The sequence below is a fragment of the Aulonocara stuartgranti genome (genome assembly GCF_965226115.1).
Source record: "Aulonocara stuartgranti genome assembly, chromosome: 14".
Lineage (NCBI taxonomy): Eukaryota > Metazoa > Chordata > Actinopteri > Cichliformes > Cichlidae > Aulonocara > Aulonocara stuartgranti.
The window spans coordinates 7,595,187-7,615,782 of NC_138950.1; the positions used below are offsets into that span (position 1 = coordinate 7,595,187).

Genomic DNA, 20,596 nt, shown 5'->3' on the forward strand with positions numbered 1-20,596 from the left:
AATTACAATTTTGGATTTAGAAGCAGTTTTTCCAACAGATGCCATTAAGCAGATTTGAAAGGGGTCACAGAATAATAGTGTCATTGTCCAGAGTCTGTGACTCCTTGTTTATATTTAAGTTTATTATTATTATGGGATTTTGTGCTCCTTTTTCACATTTCATGTTCCTATGTTCTGTGTTCCCTAGTCTGTGTTAAGTTTGTGTGGGTTTTGTTCTGTCGGTGTGTTTCCTGTTTTACGTTGAAGGTCCGTGTCCAATCTCAGTGTGTTCAGATTACATGTCAGACAATCATGTCTGATTACTCCCAGCTGTGCCCTCCTTCTGTGTCTCATTCCCTCGTTATCCCTCTGTGTATTTAAGCCTTGTGTTTGCGGCTGGTTCATCTGTGTATCGCCCTCTGTTGCCCTGTGTGGCTTCCCTATGTTTTCTACATCTCCCTGCATCTCTGTTTCATGTTTGTTTTTGCTTAGCCTTTTCCAGTTTAGGTTACTCTTAGGTGTTTTTTGTACACCACGTTCCTGTTTGTTTTGCCTTCGTGTTAATAAAGCTCGCTCTCTACTTAAGCAGTCTGCATCTTGGCTCCGTTAATAATTCAGACAAATAGTATGTCAGTAGTTAGTGTAGGCCAACTGAATAGAGCATTCTGATTGCCCTGCTAAATGCAAGCTGATTGTGTATTGGTGGACTTGTCTTCTGCACACAGGTTTTTCAGATCTGGAGTCAGTTGATGACTTTAAAATAATCTTTTCTGACTGGATAATTAAAGCTCACAGCATCTACCTGTCTGTAGTTAATTTCCCCACCTTTTAACTAACGTTTAACTAATCTAATCTCATTTAATGTTTCTGTTTATAGTCTGTATAGTTTATCTCCCCACGAATACACTCAAAGTAGTCTTAAAATAAAACCCACAAAACAGTTCAAGATTTAATACTTTTTATTTGCTCATTTAATGCCAGTTGCCCTGTTTTTCTGTATGTCACTCATTCGCTTATACTTGGGCAAAAAGTACCAATTTGTACACTAGTATAGTGTATTTTTTCCCTCTATCTCTCTATGTCTGTCACACACACAGACCAACACACAGACATGTATATGCTCATTAATGCTGTTCAAACTGATGCTCAAATTTCCAAGCACCACCTGAACGCCTCATCTGTTTTTAACCCATCACTGGACCAACTGTCGTCATTCCGCTTTGCTCTCTGCTGTGGTAAGTACAATACAATCAGTACTGCAGTGTTTTATTTTTATGATGGTAAAAATACGTTTGACATTTAAACTCACATATCAAGTCCAACAGAGTTCAAAGAATAAAGAAAGGAAAAAAAAAAAAGAATAACCTTCGCTATCATTTATACAGGTTTATGATGTTTTGCTGTTAGCAGCAGTGCTAACGCTAGCTTCAATGCTAATGCTAACGCCAGCTATAGTGCTAACACTAGCCTTAGCAATTGTTAACTGACAAAAAGAATATTCCTGTGATATCCCTGTGATATTTATTGGCGGTCACTGAGACAAAAGTAACAAATGAGCTTCATTATTGCCATTGTGGCTCAGTTTTAACAGTAAGAATGCTAACGCTAGCTGCAATGCTAACGCTAGCTGCAATGCTAACGCTAGCTGAAATGCTAACGCTAGCTTCAATGCTAATGCTAATGCCAGCTATAGTGCTAACACTAGCCTTAGCAATTGTTAACTGACAAAAAGAATATTCCTGTGATATCCCTGTGATATTTATTGGCAGTCACTGAGTCAAAAGTAACAAATGAGCTTTATTATTGCCATTGTGGCTCAGTTTTAACAGTAAGAATGCTAACGCTAGCTGCAATGCTAACGCTAGCTGCAATGCTAACGCTAGCTACAGTGCTAACATTAACTGAAGTGCTAATGCTAGCTGGAATGCTAAGGCTAGTAACAGTCTAACAGTCTTACATAAGTGGCAATACTTCAGGTAATTAGTTTGAATTATAAAATGGCTGCTGTGTCTTTTAGTGTGCTGTATTATTCTATAACCTGCTAATTATAAGTTCAGTGTATCATGTCGTGTGGGCTTTGTATTTCTGTTAGTCTGATAACACTGTACAGACAACTAACATATTATTTCTCCTCTTACACTTTCAGGAACTTGACTGACATCTGTGCTTTGCCTGGTAGGTGTGCACATACTGTAAGAGAAGCAGACCAAAATAAAAATAAAAAATCTGAATAATATAAACTGTAAAGTGATGGGTTCAAAGTTTTTGCTAGACCTTTTAAACACAATTTTATAACAAATACACACAAGTGCAGCTTAACAATTGGGCTAAATATTTTTTTTCGTATATTTTTGTAGTCACACTACATGTGATTAGTTAATGATTCACTCAATCATATTTGTATTTAAAAATATTATTGCTGAATTTAATTAAATATTTATTATTTTAAAAAGTGCCCAATTATGCAACTTTTTGCACATGGCAGCCGACAACAGTTTAGCTTGAATATTTAAAAATATTATTGCTGAATTTAATTAAATATTTATTATTTTAAAAAGTGCCCAATTATGCAACTTTTTGCACATGGCAGCCGACAACAGTTTAGCTTGAATATTTGTTTTGTCCTTTTTCAGTAGTCACAATTAGTTCATACAATTACCATGTGATATTATTTTAATAAAATTATTATATTTTTCTTGTTTTTTTGTTCACAGTGTGTAGAAGAAGAAGAACAAGGACCAGATCTCCAGTCTTCTCTCTCACATCCCAACCCCCCAACCCCTCTGTCCTCTGTCTTGCTCCACCTGTTGTCTCTGCCTTCTTTCCATCTGTATTTCACTCTGTGGTTTGTGAGAAATTTTGCCAAACCAACAATCCTTTTGCGGTTTGATTTCAAAGCCGTGTCTCTCCTGCTCTGTCTGTTCTCTCTGCTAAATTTTCTCTCTACCTGTTTTTCACTCTTGGCTTGCTGCTGAAAAACGCCAAGCCAACAAAACAATAAAGAGTGCATATTTTGCCTCAACCTATGAACAAACTGAACAAACAAAGAAAAATCTGCGGTTTGATTTCCAAGCCGTGTCTCTCCTGCTCTGCCTGTTCTCTCTTCTAAATTTTCTCTCTACCTGTTTTTCACTCTTGGCTTGCTGCTGAAAAACGCCAAGCCATTAAAGCAATAAGGAGTGCATATATTGCCTCTACCTGAGAACAAACAAAGAAAACTCTAATTCACGGTTTGATTGTGATTTCCCAGCCGTGTCTCTCCTGCTCTGCCTGTTCTCTCTTCTAAATTTTCTCTCTACCTGTTTTTCACTTTGCGCTTGCTGCTAAGTTGTGCCAAGCTAATAAAGAGAGTGCATAATATTCTCTTGACTGAAGAACAAACTGTCAAACGAAAGACAACTGTTTCTGACAAATAAAAACTGAAATATAAAGACAAAGAGAACATCTCCTGGTGTGTGCCACTCTTATTTTATAAACATATTTTCTAAAGCCTAAGAAACACAGGTGTGTGAAAATGCCAAGGAAGCAGAAAAAGTCACAAGCTGCAAAACAACGCTGGAAGAAGTTCCATGAGTTTCACAGTGTACCAATATGTGAACAGGCTGAGTTTGATTTTCCTCAGAGCTCTGCAGAAGACAGTGTGTCTACAAAGACCAATGCTGATGGTGTCAAACAGGCAGGTCAACATGTTCCTGCACATGTACAACAGGTATCTTATGCTGATGCTGTAAAGAGTGGACTGCAGCATGAATTTAATGAACAACATGAGGTGTCATGTGACCCACAGGTGGGTTATGCTGATTTTTTGAAAAGAGGCTGTCACAGTGATGTGGCAGGACCATCTCATGCAGAAAGAATGAACCTTGAAAATCAGCCATCTGTTACACAGGTCTGTGCATCTCACAGCCAGGCTCATCCCAAGTATGGAGACTCCAGAAACAAGCAGTGCACATGTAACTCACTCACATTTCTTGCATTCCTTCATGAGAATGTAAACATGACTACAGCTGACCTTAATCTGGTCTTGGATAAAGGTGATGTGATGTACAAAGAGGCCAAGAAAAGATTTCCTAAAAATATTCATTTGGCAACCGATGAGCTGCCAGACAAAGTTGATGCTCGCTGGTCTATGTATGATGTCGACATGACACAGCCTTCCCGGTATGGGACATTTGAAGAACCTCCAGAGGAAGCAGTAGATACCTTTCTCAGCTTAGAAGCAGGACTGAGCTGCCTGTTGTCAGATGTGCAGTATGCCTTACTGATTATGAGTGGATTGTGTATAGCAGTGTTCAGATCCACATCAAGCAAATATGGTTTCTTTGATCCACACTCCAGAACACCCAGTGGTCTTCCTCTACTACTACAGTCACGTAATCGTGGTACAGCAGTGATGCTGAAATTCACACTCCTCAGTGACATGATTAAGAGGATCCAAGATTCTTATGAAATGATGGAGATATCACCTTCTTGTAACTATGAGCTGAAGCCTGTGCAGTTCTACAGTATGAGCACAGTCAACCTGAGTGATACTATCACAGACACAGTCTGCAGACCAACAGCTGCCACTGCTGTGGCACCTACTCACTCTGATGCAACTGTTGATGAAGCAAACCCCTCTTCTCCAAGGAGAAACACAACCACTGATCTGACTGAGAACATCTTTTGTCAAATGGTGAAACAAAAAGAAGACCAAATGACTCAGTTCACATCATATGAAGATCAGAATGAACCTCCTAATATACCCACTGAACAACTATGCAGTGAATTAAGTTTCCTTCCATCAAGTGATGCTTTTTCATGTCAATCAAATGCTGCCATAACAAATGTTGCTGCCTGTGACCTTTCTGATATAGTTTTACAAAAACTGAAAAAAGTTAATAAACAACAAAGGAACAAAATGAAAAGAAGATTAATGGCATCAGAGAAACCCAGAAATAAGAGAAAAGAAAACCAAAAAAGGAAAGAACAACAAAAGTATGCTTCAAATAAAAATTACAAAGAAAAGAAAAAATCTTGCACAAGCGAGGCATATAAAAACAATCCTGAAGTCAGACAGAAAAGACAACAGTATATGAAAAGACGTTACTGTGAAAATGATGAATTCAGAAAGAAACAAAAACAATATGTTAAAAAACGTTTTTCTGAGAATGCTACAGTTAGAAAGAAACAACAACAATATATTAAAAGACGCTACTGTGAGAACGATGAATTCAGAAAGAAACAACAACAATATATTAAAAGACGCTACTGTGAGAACGATGAATTCAGAAAGAAACAACAACAATATATTAAAAGACGCTACTGTGAGAACGATGAATTCAGAAAGAAACAACAACAATATATTAAAAGACGCTACTGTGACAATGCTGAATTTAGACAAAAACAAAAAAACTATATCACTAAAAGGTATCAAGAAAACCCTGAATTCAGAGAGAGACAGAGATCTCGAGTGACTCAGCGTTATGCACGTGATGACGCATTCAGAGTAAGACACAGACAACTAATGAAACAACTAATGCGAGACAGGTATCAAAGTAATCTTGCCTTCAGGATTATGCACAATATGAGATGTGCAATGAAAATAAAAAGGAAATACAGATGGGTGAACAGACAAACCCAAGAGAGTGACAACAGTGTGATTAACGAGGCCATATCTGTGTTCAAATCACAAATCAAAGCTGGACCATCATACCCATGTACTGTATGCTTCAAGGCTTCATTTCCAAACCAAGTACGACCCTGCAGAAGGTCAAATTATGTCAAAAACCCACATGTGGTTGCAACATGTTTGACAGGAAAGTTTGTTCATGTTTGTGATGAAAACTGCAGAAATGAGCAGTGCAATGTTCCCGATGAGAGAAAGAGAGAGTGGATTTGTCACACTTGCCACGATCATCTTAAAAATGGATCCATGCCAGCACTTGCTGTTGCCAATAAACTGGATCTTGCTGATACTCCACCTGAACTGTCTGATCTCAACATACTGGAGAGACATCTCATAGCCAAGTGCATACCATTTGCCAAGATCATTCCTCTTCCCAAAGGCAGACAAAGAGCAATTAGAGGAAATGTGGTCTGTGTCCCATCAGAGGTACAGGAAACTGTTGAAACACTACCTCGATTGAGAATTAATTCTCAGGTCATGAGAGTAAAATTGAAGAGACGCTTGTCTTACAAAGGTCATCAGCTGTTTCAGACTGTAAGCTGGTCTAAACTTGTGCAAGCACTGCATAAACTCAAGCAGATTCATCCACAGTATAAGGATGTGAGCATCAGAGATGATGCTGAGCTGTGTGATCCAACACTTCCTGATGAAGATGATGATGATGATGAAAACATGAATGAGGACGATTATGATGAGGCTGATTTAATGGAAATTGACAGCTGTGAGAAAAATGCACTGAGTGAAGCACAAAATAAAAATGAACAGGATATTGACATGTTACCCTGTGATGGTGAACAATCACATGAACAGATGAGAGATGATTCAGAGCAAGAAGATGGACTGACTAATGGTGGTTTTGCACTCGAGTCCTGTTTGCAGCCCCCTGATGTGGCTGAGGAGATATTATGTTTCAGTGAAGGAATCTACTCTGTTGCTCCTGCAGAGAGAAACAATCCAATAAGTTTTTTCAAAACACCTAAACTGGAGGCCATGGCCTTCCCTGTGCAGTTTCCTACAGGCCAAAACACACTTGATGAAAGAAGGCTGATCAAAGTATCCCCCAGTGGGTATTTCAAATCAAGACTTTTCTGCATTGATGATCGTTTTGCCAAAGACACAAACTATTTATTCTTTGCACAGTTTGTGACTGAAATACACTTGGCTACATCCAGCATGACAGTACAGTTAAGGAAGGCAAAGCCTCTGACCAGAGATGGTAGAAAAATAACCTCAGGCATGTTACAAGATAAACATGAGGTGGAGAAACTGGTGCGAAATAAAGATGCAGTGAGATTCATGCAGCCTCTGAGAGGAACCCCAGCCTATTGGGAGAAAACAACAAGAGATCTTTTTGCCATGATCAGACAGTTGGGAACTCCCACGTTCTTTTGCACATTTTCAGCTGCTGAAATGCGCTGGCCTGAAGTGATCGAGGCAATAACAAGGCAGCAAGGTGAACAAGTGAATTTTGAAGGACTCGACTGGTCAGCAAAGTGTGACATCCTGAGAAGCAATCCTGTCACAACAATGCGCATGTTTGACAAGAGAGTTGAAGCATTATTCAGAGATTTACTCTTATCTCCCGCAGAGCCACTTGGCAAAGTCATTGACTACTTTTACAGAGTTGAGTTTCAGCACAGAGGAAGCCCACACATACACTGCCTCCTGTGGGTAGAAGGTGCTCCTGTGTTTGAGGAGGATGATGAGCAAACTGTTCTTGATTTTATAAACAAATACATCACAGCTCAGCTGCCTGATCCACATAAACAACCTGAATTGTACAAAAAAGTAACAGAAGTGCAAAAACACAGTAAGAACCACACAAAGACGTGCTTTAGGAGTTTAAGCTCCGGGTGCCGTTTTGGTTTTCCCAAACCACCCTGCAATGAGACAATGATCACAAGACCCAGTGAGGATGATGCACTGGAAGTAGAAACGGCAAAGAACAAGCTCAGACCACTGAACCAGCTGCTAAATGAACCTGAAACTGCTTCCATGAGTTTAGAGCAGCTCTTGGAAAGATGCAAGTTGACACATGCAGAATATGAGAGATACCTGAATAAAATGAACATGAGGAGTACGATCATACTAAAGCGTGATCCAAAAGACTCTTGGATAAACGGCTATAATCCACATCTGCTTGAAGCCTGGAACAGTAATATCGACATAAGCTTTGTTTTAGATGCTTTTGGTGCTGCAAATTATTTAATGAAATATATATCAAAAAAAGAGGGCGGGCTATCTGAGTACCTGAAAACTGTCATTGAGAACTCCCATAAGGACAGTGTAAATGAGTGCGATGAAATGAGAGCCGTCATGCAGGCATATTCAAAGAAGCGAGAGATCAGTGCACAGGAGTGTGTTGCTCGTGCATGTGGTCTTCACATGAAGCAATGCTCACGTGCTGTAATATTCATTCCAACTGATGATAATCCTGTGAAAATGAGTCGTCCCCTGTCAGTTCTGGACAACACAACACCTGAGTCTTCCAATGTTTGGATGACATCTTTGAATGACAAATACAAAGCCAGACCTGAAACACCAGAGTATGAGGAGATGTGCATGGCAGACTTTGCTGCTACTTGCAGGATTGTCTATGGCCAACAGAAAAAAGGTAAAGATGTTTTGCCCCTTCTCAATGAGATGGGGTTTGTGCAAAGGCGCAAAAACAATAAGCCTGCTATCATCAGATTTCACCGCTGCTCACAAGAAAAACATCCAGAGCAATATTACGGAAGACTGCTTAAACTGTACCTTCCTCATCGTTCAGACCACGAACTGAAAACACCATCGTTGCCAACCTATCAGGCTTTCTATGGTGCTGGCTGTGTACAGCTGCCAGGTACTGACCGTCTTGAGTACGTGCAACACATTGTCAAAAGAAACAGAGAAAAATATGAGAAAAACAGTGAGGAGATCGAGAGCGCTGTTGAGGAATATGAGCAGAACAGAGGTGTGACTGACGAATGGTGTAATCTGGCACCTGAATCAGATCTCGTAAGGTTGCCACTTGTCGAACAAGAAAGAGAGCGAGACAATGAAAATGAACAGGAAGATGTGCCCGACTACAGCCGTCAGGCTGATGCTTCAACAGAAGTCAGAGCCATCAGGGAACCCCCTGCTATTGATCCCACATTGTTACGTCAGATGTTTCAAAATCTGAATAAGAAGCAAGCCTGCATATTTTATGCAGTTAGAGACTGGTGCATTAAAAGAGTCTGTGCTCTAAATCCAGAGCAGTTTTTCTTTTATATTAATGGTGGTGCTGGAACAGGAAAATCACATCTAATCAAATGCATCTACTCAGAAGCATCTAAGATACTGAGCAAAGTGCCCAGATATGCAGACGACGTTGACATATCAAAACCCACCGTCCTGTTAACTGCTTTCACTGGGACTGCAGCTTTTAACATTTCTGGAACAACACTGCATTCTCTTCTCAAGCTGCCTAGAAGCTTAAAACCTCCCATTCAGGGACTTGGCAATCAGCTGGATGAAGTCAGATCAGAACTTTTGAATGCTGAAATAATCGTCATTGACGAAGTGTCTATGGTGTCAAGACATCTGTTTGCATATGTAGATGCAAGACTCAAACAGATCAAAGGGACTCGGAGACCCTTTGGAGGCATGTCAGTCATTGCTGTCGGAGACTTCTATCAGCTACCCCCAGTGCGACAGTCTAAACCTCTCTGTGTGCACGACCCGTCTGAGATCGACCTGTGGCGGGAGCATTTTCAGATGATCACTCTGACTGAGATTATGCGTCAGAAAGATGATGTTGTCTTTGCTGAGATGCTGAACAGAATTCGTGTAAAAGGAAAGTTGGATGAGCTTTGCGAAGCAGATAGAAATTTGTTGTTACAGGCCATAACTGAACCAGCCCATTGTCCGACTGATGCATTGCACATTTTTGCAACTAATAAAGAAGTGGATGCACACAACTCTTCAACACTGGCTCTGCTCCACACTCATATCATTGACATCCATGCAGATGATTATAGAAAAGATCCTAGAACTGGCAGAATGGCACTTCAAGACAGACCATTGAAAGGAGGTAAAAACGAGTTACCAGACACACTGAAAGTTGCAGAAGGAGCTCGTGTCATGCTCACCAGAAACATTGACATACAAAATGGTTTGGTTAATGGAGCTTTTGGAATACTACTTAGAGTAGTTTACTCTGAAAATGACCAACACATCATCAAGCTTGGACTTAAAATGGATAATGAGACATCTGGAAAGAATAACCGCACACCAGCAGACGATATGGTGTACATTGAGAGAGCAGAGGAGAATCTGAAGCAGAAAGGAGTGGTACGAAGACAGTTCCCAGTGAAGCTGGCCTTTGCATGTACAATACATAAGGTACAGGGTATGACAACTACATCAGCTGTTGTCTCTCTTAAGAGCATTTTTGAGCCCGGCATGGCCTACGTAGCTGTCAGTAGAGTGACGTCTCTCAGTGGACTGTATCTTCTTGATATGGAGGAGAAAAAAATATTCACCAACCCAGAAATCACTGCAGCGCTTGAGAACATGAGACAAGCCAACCTTGATGACATGATGCCTCTTCTACACGTGAGGCAAACACTGAGCAGGTCAGAGGTTTTCACCATTGTTCATCATAATACAGAGGGACTGCCAGCTCACATTAATGACATCAAAAGTCACCATGAATTGTGTCTAGCAGATGTTTTGTGCCTAACAGAAACACACCTGCGGGGCTCTTTTGTCGCAGAGAGTCTCCACTTGGAAAATTACAATTTGTTCAAACGCAACAGACACCTGTCCTACACAAACTTTCCCCAGATGGCAAACAGAAGTGGTGGTGGAGTTGCTGTTTATGTGAAAAGTGACATTCAAGTGCATGAAAAACAGTACATCCATAATGTAACTGACCTTGAATTTCTGGCTTTAAAGGTTGAAGCACCAGTCAGTGCTCTGATTGCAGTTGTATACAGACCTCCAGACTACACTCTGAGGCCATTCCTGAAAAACCTGGTAAGCCTATTAGACTCATTGGAGATCATGGACTGTCATCCCATCATAGTTTGTGGTGATTTTAATGAGAATGTTTTATCCAGTGCAAACAAACCAATCCTGGAGCTGTTTGAGTCTAGGGGATACGCACAGGTCATCACTGCCCCTACCACAGAGAAGAACACACTGCTTGACCTAATTTTCATTTCTCAGTCAGATCGATGTCTCCATTCTGGAGTCATGAAGACATACCATAGTTACCATGACCCAGTATACTGTGTATTGTCCTGTGATGATTCATGATCTAGATCTTTGAATACAGTAAGTAATTTCTATATTTTTGAATGACTTAAGAAAGTAGAGCGATGCTTGAACTCCAGAAAGAAGTCCAGACGCTTTTCTTTGCAAGCTCCTTTGACTACGATGACCTGGATGACTGAGAACCTTCACAGACATAAAGTAGAGCGATATTTAAAAGTTGACGCCCTGCATTGCAGTATAATGTTTGAATTGTTTACATAAAATACAATTACATGAATTAAGTAATGATATCAGTAAAAGATGACAATTTTATTTATTACAGAAAATCTAAAATTCACTAACAGTAACCTATAAATGTCAGAAAAATCAAATATAGCAGTTTAAAATGAATAGTGTAGGCATATCCTCTCTGCAGCCAGGCTTCAACATCCTGCCAGGCTGCCCCAGTCTCACTGTGGCTGGGAGGGAGGGAGGGTGGACCAGAGGATTGCCTACACAACACATAAATGTTCAACAGCTTCTTCATTGTTTCTGAGAGAACAATAATGACTAAAGGTTGCTTTTTAAAAAAACAAACAAACAAACAAACAAACAAAACCTAATTACAGCAATAATGACAGTTAAGCCACTTTATGTGTGCCTCTATTTTGAAATACTATTTACAAAAATGTTATTATTTTGGTTTGTTATAAACTTTAAACTTTTTCAAAAGTATACGATTATATTTTTGGACCAATTTTACTATGAAACATAAATTTTTATGAGCTTTTATCATGTTTCTGGCCAGTGCAATCATCAGGGTGGGTCTGGGTTGATAACTGCACATTTCTGGCCAGAAATGTTTCAGCAGTGCTACATATGTAGTGCATATGTTACACTTGCTTTCTGTTACCAGCTGATACCCTACATTTGTATAGACATTGGATGGTGTGAGGTTGGGGAGTTGAGTGGGAGGGGGGGGGGAGGGTACGGTGGGAGTTGAGGGGGGGGGGTTTCCTTTCCTGTTAGGTTTCCTTTTTTTTTCTTTTTTTTTTTTTTAAGCAAGACACAGTCCTCCTGTGTCTTCTCCAAGCTTCACATGTAAAATCCAACAATGTGAAGCACATAGCAGCCAGAAACTGTAATGCCACAGATCAGAGAAACTTCATCATCACCATCTTCATCGCCGTACGATCAGAGCGTGAGACTTCACATCTGGAGCACAGGAGACATTCTGTGATAAGTCCTCCTTCTAGCTTGTCCCACAAGCAGCCGGTGAGATTTACTCACAACAAAAAGGGTTAATGACATAATTTCCATGAAAACATGTATTCATTCTTTGTAAAGTGTTTAAATTGTGTTTTCACTTGACCTTAGGAGTGTTAGAGTGTATTGTAATGTCTGTACTCAGGTGTTTCCCTCTGTGATCCATCCCCTTCAGAGCTGAGACACTCAGGACTGAACAGACGGCACAGTTTCTGTGACTGAGCCTCCAAAACACCTTCTTTGAAACCACTCATGATAGAAGGGCTTCATATTTGCAGCAGCACTACTACAGGTATTCAGTTTATTACAGGATGTGTTTGTTTCTTAGGACCAGCTCTGAGTGCACACTACCTAACATATACACCTTTCTGTTCATTACAAACCCACTACTCTGGATCATATGGCCAGTTGGCAGGAATGTTGCTGCAGGAAAACATCCCTGGAGATCACCATCATTGTCAGACTGACTGTGCCTCCTCTGTGCAGTGTCAAGATCCTCCCTAAATGAGTGTGTAAGTTAACATTTTCATTATTTTATTCCCTTTGACAAGACAAGTATCACTGATATTTACATTTACAACTACATATTCCTGTTTTCTGCTCTTCTTTTAAAGTCCTCAGCTATCCTGCTTCTGTGCTGCTTGCCACACATCAAACTGTGGCCGGATGACAGGGAGGATCCACTCTGAAGTCACTGGACATGATGAGGATCATATGGGACTTTATAGTTTCACAGAAACGATGTGCTCTGTGATTACAGGTTTTAAATGGACATAATGACTGCCTCTCTCTGATCAACAGGCTAAAGGATTGTTGTCATTGTTAGTGCTCTGTACAATGTATGCTTATTTAGTATTTCATCACAGAGCAAACCTTTTTTTCTTTAACATATTTTTATTTTTTTATTTGTGGGGATAGGTTAATTGATTAATCCAAATTGTCACTAGGTGTGAATGTGCGAGTGAATGTGAGTGTGAATGGTTGTCTGTCCCTGTGTGTTGGCCCTGTGACAGACTGGCGACCTGTCCAGGGTGTACCCCGCCTTTCGCCCTATGACAGCTGGGATAGGCTCCAGCGCCCCCCGCGACCCTGGAAAGGATAAGCGGAAGCGAATGGATGGATGGATGGATATTTTTATTTTGTTCTAATGTTGAATTAACTGTGGGGATTTTTTTTAAGTGGGCACTCGGGATGTCATATGACCAGAAATGTGGTAACTGGAATTCAACAGTATGGAAGAAAAAATCTGCTAAGAACAAAACACACACAAAACCCCCCAAGAAAATTCAAATTCATTCCATGTAATCCAATCTAAAACATTTTAAACTGCTGAACATCAACACAAACAGCGTTAAAAAACAGTGTTAACAGAATGATTATGATGATTTTGTACCAAAGTTTCAGGTCACATGGCACACCTAGTGTGTAGTGTGGGGTATCAGCTGGTAAGTATAGTTTTTTTTTTTCATATTTGTGTCCTTAGAGTTCAGATAGATAAAGCCTTGTGTATAATAATTAGTCATAACCACAACTCAAAGTCAGGGACTAACTAATTTTGGGACTTTGTGTCTGAGCCCAGGTTAAAACAATGTGTAAAAAAGCATTTAGTGGCATGGCTGAACAATGCTGTATTGATACTTATTTATCCATGTTCACAAAAAGGACTAATGTGTTTATTTGATTATTTGCATGTGTTAAACTGTGTCACCACCTTACGCTTTCATTTGACTTTACTCAAAAATCTCTATACAGTTCTCTTTTACCACTGTGTGGACTCTGTTTACATTAAAACATAAAGAAGAATGAGTAATAAAAAGATGTGTAGACAGATTAAGTAGGACGATAGAAACAGCTGTTCAGCCATGTTCTAAGAAACCAACACAATTTAAAGGTTCAGGATTGTGGTTTTAAAAGTTGAATTTTCATGTATTTCATATCTTGCTTATTATTTTTTATTTAGTTATTTAATTTAGTTATTTTTATTTATTCTACTAGTCCTTTTCAGAAAGAAGCTGTAAAATATGACTTAAGATTTTTATGTTATTTTCTATGACATACAAAACAAATTGATGTATGTAATACTATTAAACATGATATACACATGTGTATATGTCTGAAAAACATTATGCTGTATATTAAAGTTTGTATTTTCTCCAGAATTTTTGTTCATCTTTTAAGTTCATTTCAATTAGAAGAATTTGAACTTTTAATATTCATTCAGAGGTTTTCTGACTCTAAATTTTCTTTTGTCATTACTCATCTTTTTATTATTTACATTTTAAACATGTTTAGCTTTTTTCCAACTTCTTCTGTGTGAACATCAGCTTTCAAAAGTTCTGCACTTTTGTTTTCAGGTGAAAATTTCTGTATTTTCCAGCTCATTCGGAATTTTTAACTTAACATTCAGCAATTAATTCATTTCAGTGCATACATTCAGATTCAAGCATTCACACTGCAGTTTCTTCAGAAAATGCACTTTCTAGTTATTAGTGTGAATGCTTGAAAAGCATTCACAGTATTGTTATTCTAATCTTTATTAGTGTGAATGCTTGAAAAGCATTCACAGTATTGTTCTTCTAATCTTTATTATTATATTTTATCTATTCCGTACGTTTTTTGAAAGCCTACTCCTTCAAAACCGTTCAACTTAGAAAAACCATTCAAACATCGTTAGATTCCTATTATTTTGGACATGATTGCTTGTATTTTTCTCATTTTTAACATTTATATTTTTAATTTTATTCAACTTTATTCAACAAAAATTTCCCATGTATTTCAATGGGGAGACCCTTCAAATTCTCATTCAACTTACTCATTTTTAAACTCTTACTACTTCAACATACGTTCACATAGAGCCACCATTCAAACTTTAAAACGAAGACAAGACATTCAACTATTCAACTTGTATTTATCTTTTCAATATCTATTATACTTTTTCTTCAGTTCCAGTTTAAGTTTCATGATGTTTTTTCACCCGTTTCAGAGTTTATAATGGGTGTGTATGGGACGGAATGTTGGGGCTAGAGTGAGGCAGCTCAACTGCTAGAGTGAGAGGAGCAAAAAAATTAATCTTAAAATCTTTTTTAAAACTGCTGCTGTGTCCACAGCGTTTGCTCTACAGGTATGATTTTACCCTCAAAACGTAGCCATGGCTGTCCTCTTTCATCCAATGTGTTTACTATTGTCCTAGGTGTTATGGTTCTTTCATAAATGTCACCAATGCACAGCCTCCTCCCTCCAACTGTTCCATAGACTCTAATGTTAAAATGGCTCAGAAGGTTCGTTTGAAAATCAGAAGAGCATGGTGTCTTTCCACTGTCACCATGTCCATATAATAAACTCCACAGACATGAAAACTGAGAATTTGGTAGACTAGACATTGCTGTCGCTCACGGTGAAAGAATTTTGTCAATACGACTTTTACTTTTCATTTGGGAACGATTTGTTTCGGCCTGACTTTTCTGTTCATTTTAAGCAGCAAAAGTGAGGTGCATGTCTGTGTCCGTGTGTATGGAGCCATTGGGTGCGGTCACTATAGCAACCAGGCTCACACCTGCCTGCTTAACGAGCTCTCTCTCTCCCTCTGCCAAGATTCATCTTAAACACTTCTCTTTCAACTGCTGCTATCTCCACAGTGTTACAGCCATCATTTTACCCTCAAAACGTCGCCATCGTTGTTCTTTTTCCAACATCTTGTCTTTCAAAGCTCAGAGATGTAAACTTTTTAAACTGTGTGGGTCCAAGTGGAGGGATCACATTTTAGTCATTCAGTGATTCAAAGAATATGACCTTTTAATATTCTTTCAGATGTTTTCTGACTCTAAATGTTCTTTTCTCATTTCTTAGGTTTTTCTAATTTACAATTAAAACATTTTCAGCTTTTTTCCAACTTCTTCTTCTGTGTAACCTTCAGCTTTTAGCAGTTCAGCACTTTTGTTTTCAGGTTAAATTCAGGTTTTTTTTTTTTTTTTTATCTCATTCAAAATTTTTAACTCAAAATTCAGCAATTAATTCATTTCAGTCCATACATTCAGATTCAAGCATTCACACTGCAGTTTCTTCAGAAAATGCACTTTCTAGTTATTATTATATTTTATTTTTCCGTACGTTTTTTGAAAGCCTACTCCTTCAAAACCGTTCAACTTAGAAAAACCATTCAAACACCGTTAGATTCCTATTCTTTTGGACAACATTGCTTCTATTTTTCTCATTTTTAACATTTATATTTTTAATTTTATTCAACTTTATTCAACAAAAATTTCCCATGTATTTCAATGGGGAGACCCTTCAAATTCTCATTCAACTTACTCATTTTTAAACTCTTACTACTTCCACATACATTGACATAGAGCCACCATTCAAACTTTAAAACGAAGACAAGACATTCAACTATTCAACTTGTATTTATCTTTTCAATATCTATTATACTTTTTCTTCAGTTCCAGTTTAAGTTTCATGATGTTTTTTCACCCGTTTCAAAGTTTATAATGGGTGTGTATGGGACGGAATGTTGGGGCTAGAGTGAGGCAGCTCAACTGCTAGAGTGAGAGGAGCAAAAAAATTAATCTTAAAATCTTTTTTAAAACTGCTGCTGTGTCCGCAGCGTTTGCTCTACAGGTATGATTTTACCCTCAAAACGTAGCCATGGCTGTCCTCTTTCATCCAATGTGTTTACTATTGTCCTAGGTGTTATGGTTCTTTCATAAATGTCACCAATGCACAGCCTCCTCCCTCCAACTCTTCCATAGACTCTAATGTTAAAATGGCTCAGAAGGTTCGTTTGAAAATCAGAAGAGCATGGTGTCTTTACACTGTCACCACGTCCATATAATAAGCTCCACAGGCATGAAAACTGAGAATTAGGTAGACTAGACATGGCTGTCGCTCACGGTGAAAGAATTTTGTCAATACGACTTTTACTTTTCATTTGGGAACGATTTGTTTCGGCCTGACTTTTCTGTTCATTTTAAGCAGCAAAAGTGAGGCGCATGTCTGTGTACGTGTGTATGGAGCCATTGGGTGCGGTCACTATAGCAACCAGGCTCACACCTGCCTGCTTAACGAGCTCTGCCTGCCACTGTACCAAGATTCATCTTAAGCACTTCTCTTTCAACTGCTGCTGTGTCCACAGTGTTACAGCCATCATTTTACCCTCAAATTGTCGCCATTATTGTTCTCTTTCCAACACCGTATATTTCAAAGCTCAGGCATTTAAACTTTTTAAACTGTGTGGATCAAAGTGGAGGGATCACATTTGAGTCATTCAGTGATTCAAAGAATATGACCTTTTAATATTCATTCAGATGTTTTCTGACTCTAAATGTTCTTTTCTCATTTCTTAGGGTTTTCTAATTTACATTTAAAACATTTTCAGTTTTTTTCCAACTCCTTCTTCTGTGTAACCTTCAGCTTTTAGCAGTTCAGCACCTTTGTTTTCAGGTTAAATTCGTTTTTTTTTTTTTTTTTTTTATCTCATTCAATATTTTTAACTCAAAATTCAGCAATTAATTCATTTCAGTGCATACATTCAGATTCAAGCATTCACACTGCAGTTTCTTCAGAAAATGCACTTTCTAGTTATTATTAGTGTGAATGCTTGAAAAGCATTCACAGTATTGTTATTCTAATCTTTATTATTATTATTATTATATTTTATTTTTCCGTACGTTTTTTGTAAGCCTACTCCTTCAAAACCGTTCAACTTAGAAAAACCATTCAAACACCGTTAGATTCCTATTCTTTTGGACAACACTGCTTCTATTTTTCATATTTTTAACATTTATATTTTTAATTTTATTCAACTTTATTCAACAAAAATTTATAATGTATTTCAATGGGGAGACCCTTCAAATCCTCATTCAACTTACTCATTTTTAAACTCTTACTACTTCCACATACATTGACATAGAGCCACCATTCAAACTTTAAAACGAAGACAAGACATTCAACTATTCAACTTGTATTTATCTTTTCAATATCTTTTATACTTTTTCTTCAGTTCCAGTTTAAGTTTCATGATGTTTTTTCACCCGTTTCAGAGTTTATAATGGGTGTGTATGGGACGGAATGTTGGGGCTAGAGTGAGGCAGCTTAACTGCTAGAGTGAGAGGAGCAAAAAAATTAATCTTAAAATCTTTTTTAAAACTGCTGCTGTGTCCGCAGCGTTTGCTCTACAGGTATGATTTTACCCTCAAAACGTAGCCATGGCTGTCCTCTTTCATCCAATGTGTTTACTATTGTACTAGGTGTTATGGTTCTTTCATAAATGTCACCAATGCACAGCCTCCTCCCTCCAACTCTTCCATAGACTCTAATGTTAAAATGGCTCAGAAGGTTCGTTTGAAAATCAGAAGAGCATGGTGTCTTTCCACTGTCACCACGTCCATATAATAAGCTCCACAGGCATGAAAACTGAGAATTAGGTAGACTAGACATTGCTGTCGCTCACGGTGAAAGAATTTTGTTAATACGACTTTTACTTTTCATTTGGGAGCGATTTGTTTCGGCCTGACTTTTCTGTTCATTTTAAGCAGCAAAAGTGAGGCGCATGTCTGTGTACGTGTGTATGGAGCCATTGGGTGCGGTCACTATAGCAACCAGGCTCACACCTGCCTGCTTAACGAGCTCTGCCTGCCACTGTACCAAGATTCATCTTTAGCACTTCTCTTTCAACTGCTGCTGTGTCCACAGTGTTACAGCCATCATTTTACCCTCAAATTGTCGCCATTATTGTTCTCTTTCCAACACCGTGTCTTTCAAAGCTCAGAGATGTAAACTTTTTAAACTGTGTGGGTCCAAGTGGAGGGATCACATTTTAGTCATTCAGTGATTTAAAGAATATGACCTTTTAATATTCTTTCAGATGTTTTCTGACTCTAAATGTTCTTTTCTCATTTCTTAGGTTTTTCTAATTTACAATTAAAACATTTTCAGCTTTTTTCCAACTTCTTCTTCTGTGTAACCTTCAGCTTTTAGCAGTTCAGCACTGTTGTTTTCAGGTTAAATTCAGGTTGTTTTTTTTTTTTTATCTCATTCAAAATTTTTAACTCAAAATTCAGCAATTAATTCATTTCAGTCCATACATTCAGATTCAAGCATTCACACTGCAGTTTCTTCAGAAAATGCACTTTCTAGTTATATTTTATTTTTCCGTACGTTTTTTGAAAGCCTACTCCTTCAAAACCGTTCAACTTAGAAAAACCATTCAAACATCGTTAGATTCCTATTATTTTGGACATGACTGCTTCTAATTTTCTCATTTTTAACATTTATATTTTTAATTTTATTCAACTTTATTCAACAAAAATTTCCCATGTATTTCAATGGGGAGACCCTTCAAATTCTCATTCAACTTACTCATTTTTAAACTCTTACTACTTCCACATACATTGACATAGAGCCACCATTCAAACTTTAAAACGAAGACAAGACATTCAACTATTCAACTTGTATTTATCTTTTCAATATCTATTATACTTTTTCTTCAGTTCCAGTTTAAGTTTCATGATGTTTTTTCACCCGTTTCAGAGTTTATAATGGGTGTGTATGGGACGGAATGTTGGGGCTAGAGTGAGGCAGCTCAACTGCTAGAGTGAGAGGAGCAAAAAAATTAATCTTAAAATCTTTTTTAAAACTGCTGCTGTGTCCGCAGCGTTTGCTCTACAGGTATGATTTTACCCTCAAAACGTAGCCATGGCTGTCCTCTTTCATCCAATGTGTTTACTATTGTCCTAGGTGTTACGGTTCTTTCATAAATGTCACCAATGCACAGCCTCCTCCTTCCAACTCTTCCATAGACTCTAATGTTAAAATGGCTCAGAAGGTTCGTTTGAAAATCAGAAGAGCATGGTGTCTTTCCACTGTCACCACGTCCATATAATAAACTCCACAGGCATGAAAACTGAGAATTCAGTAGACTAGAAGCTGCTGTCGCTCACGGTGAAAGAATTTTGTCAATACGACTTTTACTTTTCATTTGGGAACGATTTGTTTCGGCCTGACTTTTCTGTTCATTTTAAGCAGCAAAAGTGAGGTGCATGTCTGTGTACGTGTGTATGGAGCCATTGGGTGCAGTCACTATAGCAACCAGGCTCACACCTGCCTGCTTAACGAGCTCTGCCTGCCACTGTACCAAGATTCATCTTAAACACTTCTCTCTCAACTGCTGCTGTGTCCACAGTGTTAAAGCCATCATTTTACCCTCAAAACGTCGCCATCGTTGTTCTCTTTCCAACACAGTGTCTTTCAAAGCTCAGAAATGTCAACTTTTTAAACGGTGTGGATCAAAGTGGAGGGATCACATTTGAGTCATTCAGTGATTCAAAGAATATGAGCTTTTAATATTAATTCAGATGTTTTCTGACTCTAAATTTTCTTTTCTCATTTCTTAGGTTTTTCTAATTTACATTTAAAACATTTTCAGCTATTTTCCAACTTCTTCTTCTATGTTAAACGTCAGCTTTT

General features: G+C 38.3%; 1 protein-coding gene and 1 long non-coding RNA gene across 2 annotated transcripts; both read left to right on the plus strand.

Annotated features, from left to right (window-relative positions):
• Positions 1 to 410: 410 nt before the first annotated feature.
• Positions 411 to 8,496, plus strand: LOC309686959 (uncharacterized protein; the record flags this gene model as incomplete). The annotated part of the gene is made up of 3 exons (XM_082501630.1): positions 411 to 2,154; positions 2,694 to 5,285; positions 8,483 to 8,496. The coding sequence occupies exons 2-3, from the start codon at positions 3,494 to 3,496 to the stop codon at positions 8,494 to 8,496; spliced, it is 1,806 nt and encodes a 601-aa protein (XP_082357756.1). The 5' UTR covers positions 411 to 2,154; positions 2,694 to 3,493.
• A 3,432-nt stretch (positions 8,497 to 11,928) lies between these two features.
• LOC309687753 lies at positions 11,929 to 14,521 on the plus strand. Its single transcript, XR_014270843.1, has 4 exons — positions 11,929 to 12,142; positions 12,309 to 12,425; positions 12,542 to 12,645; positions 12,748 to 14,521. It is a non-coding gene; the product is annotated as an uncharacterized lncRNA (long non-coding RNA).
• The last annotated feature ends 6,075 nt before the right edge of the window (positions 14,522 to 20,596 follow it).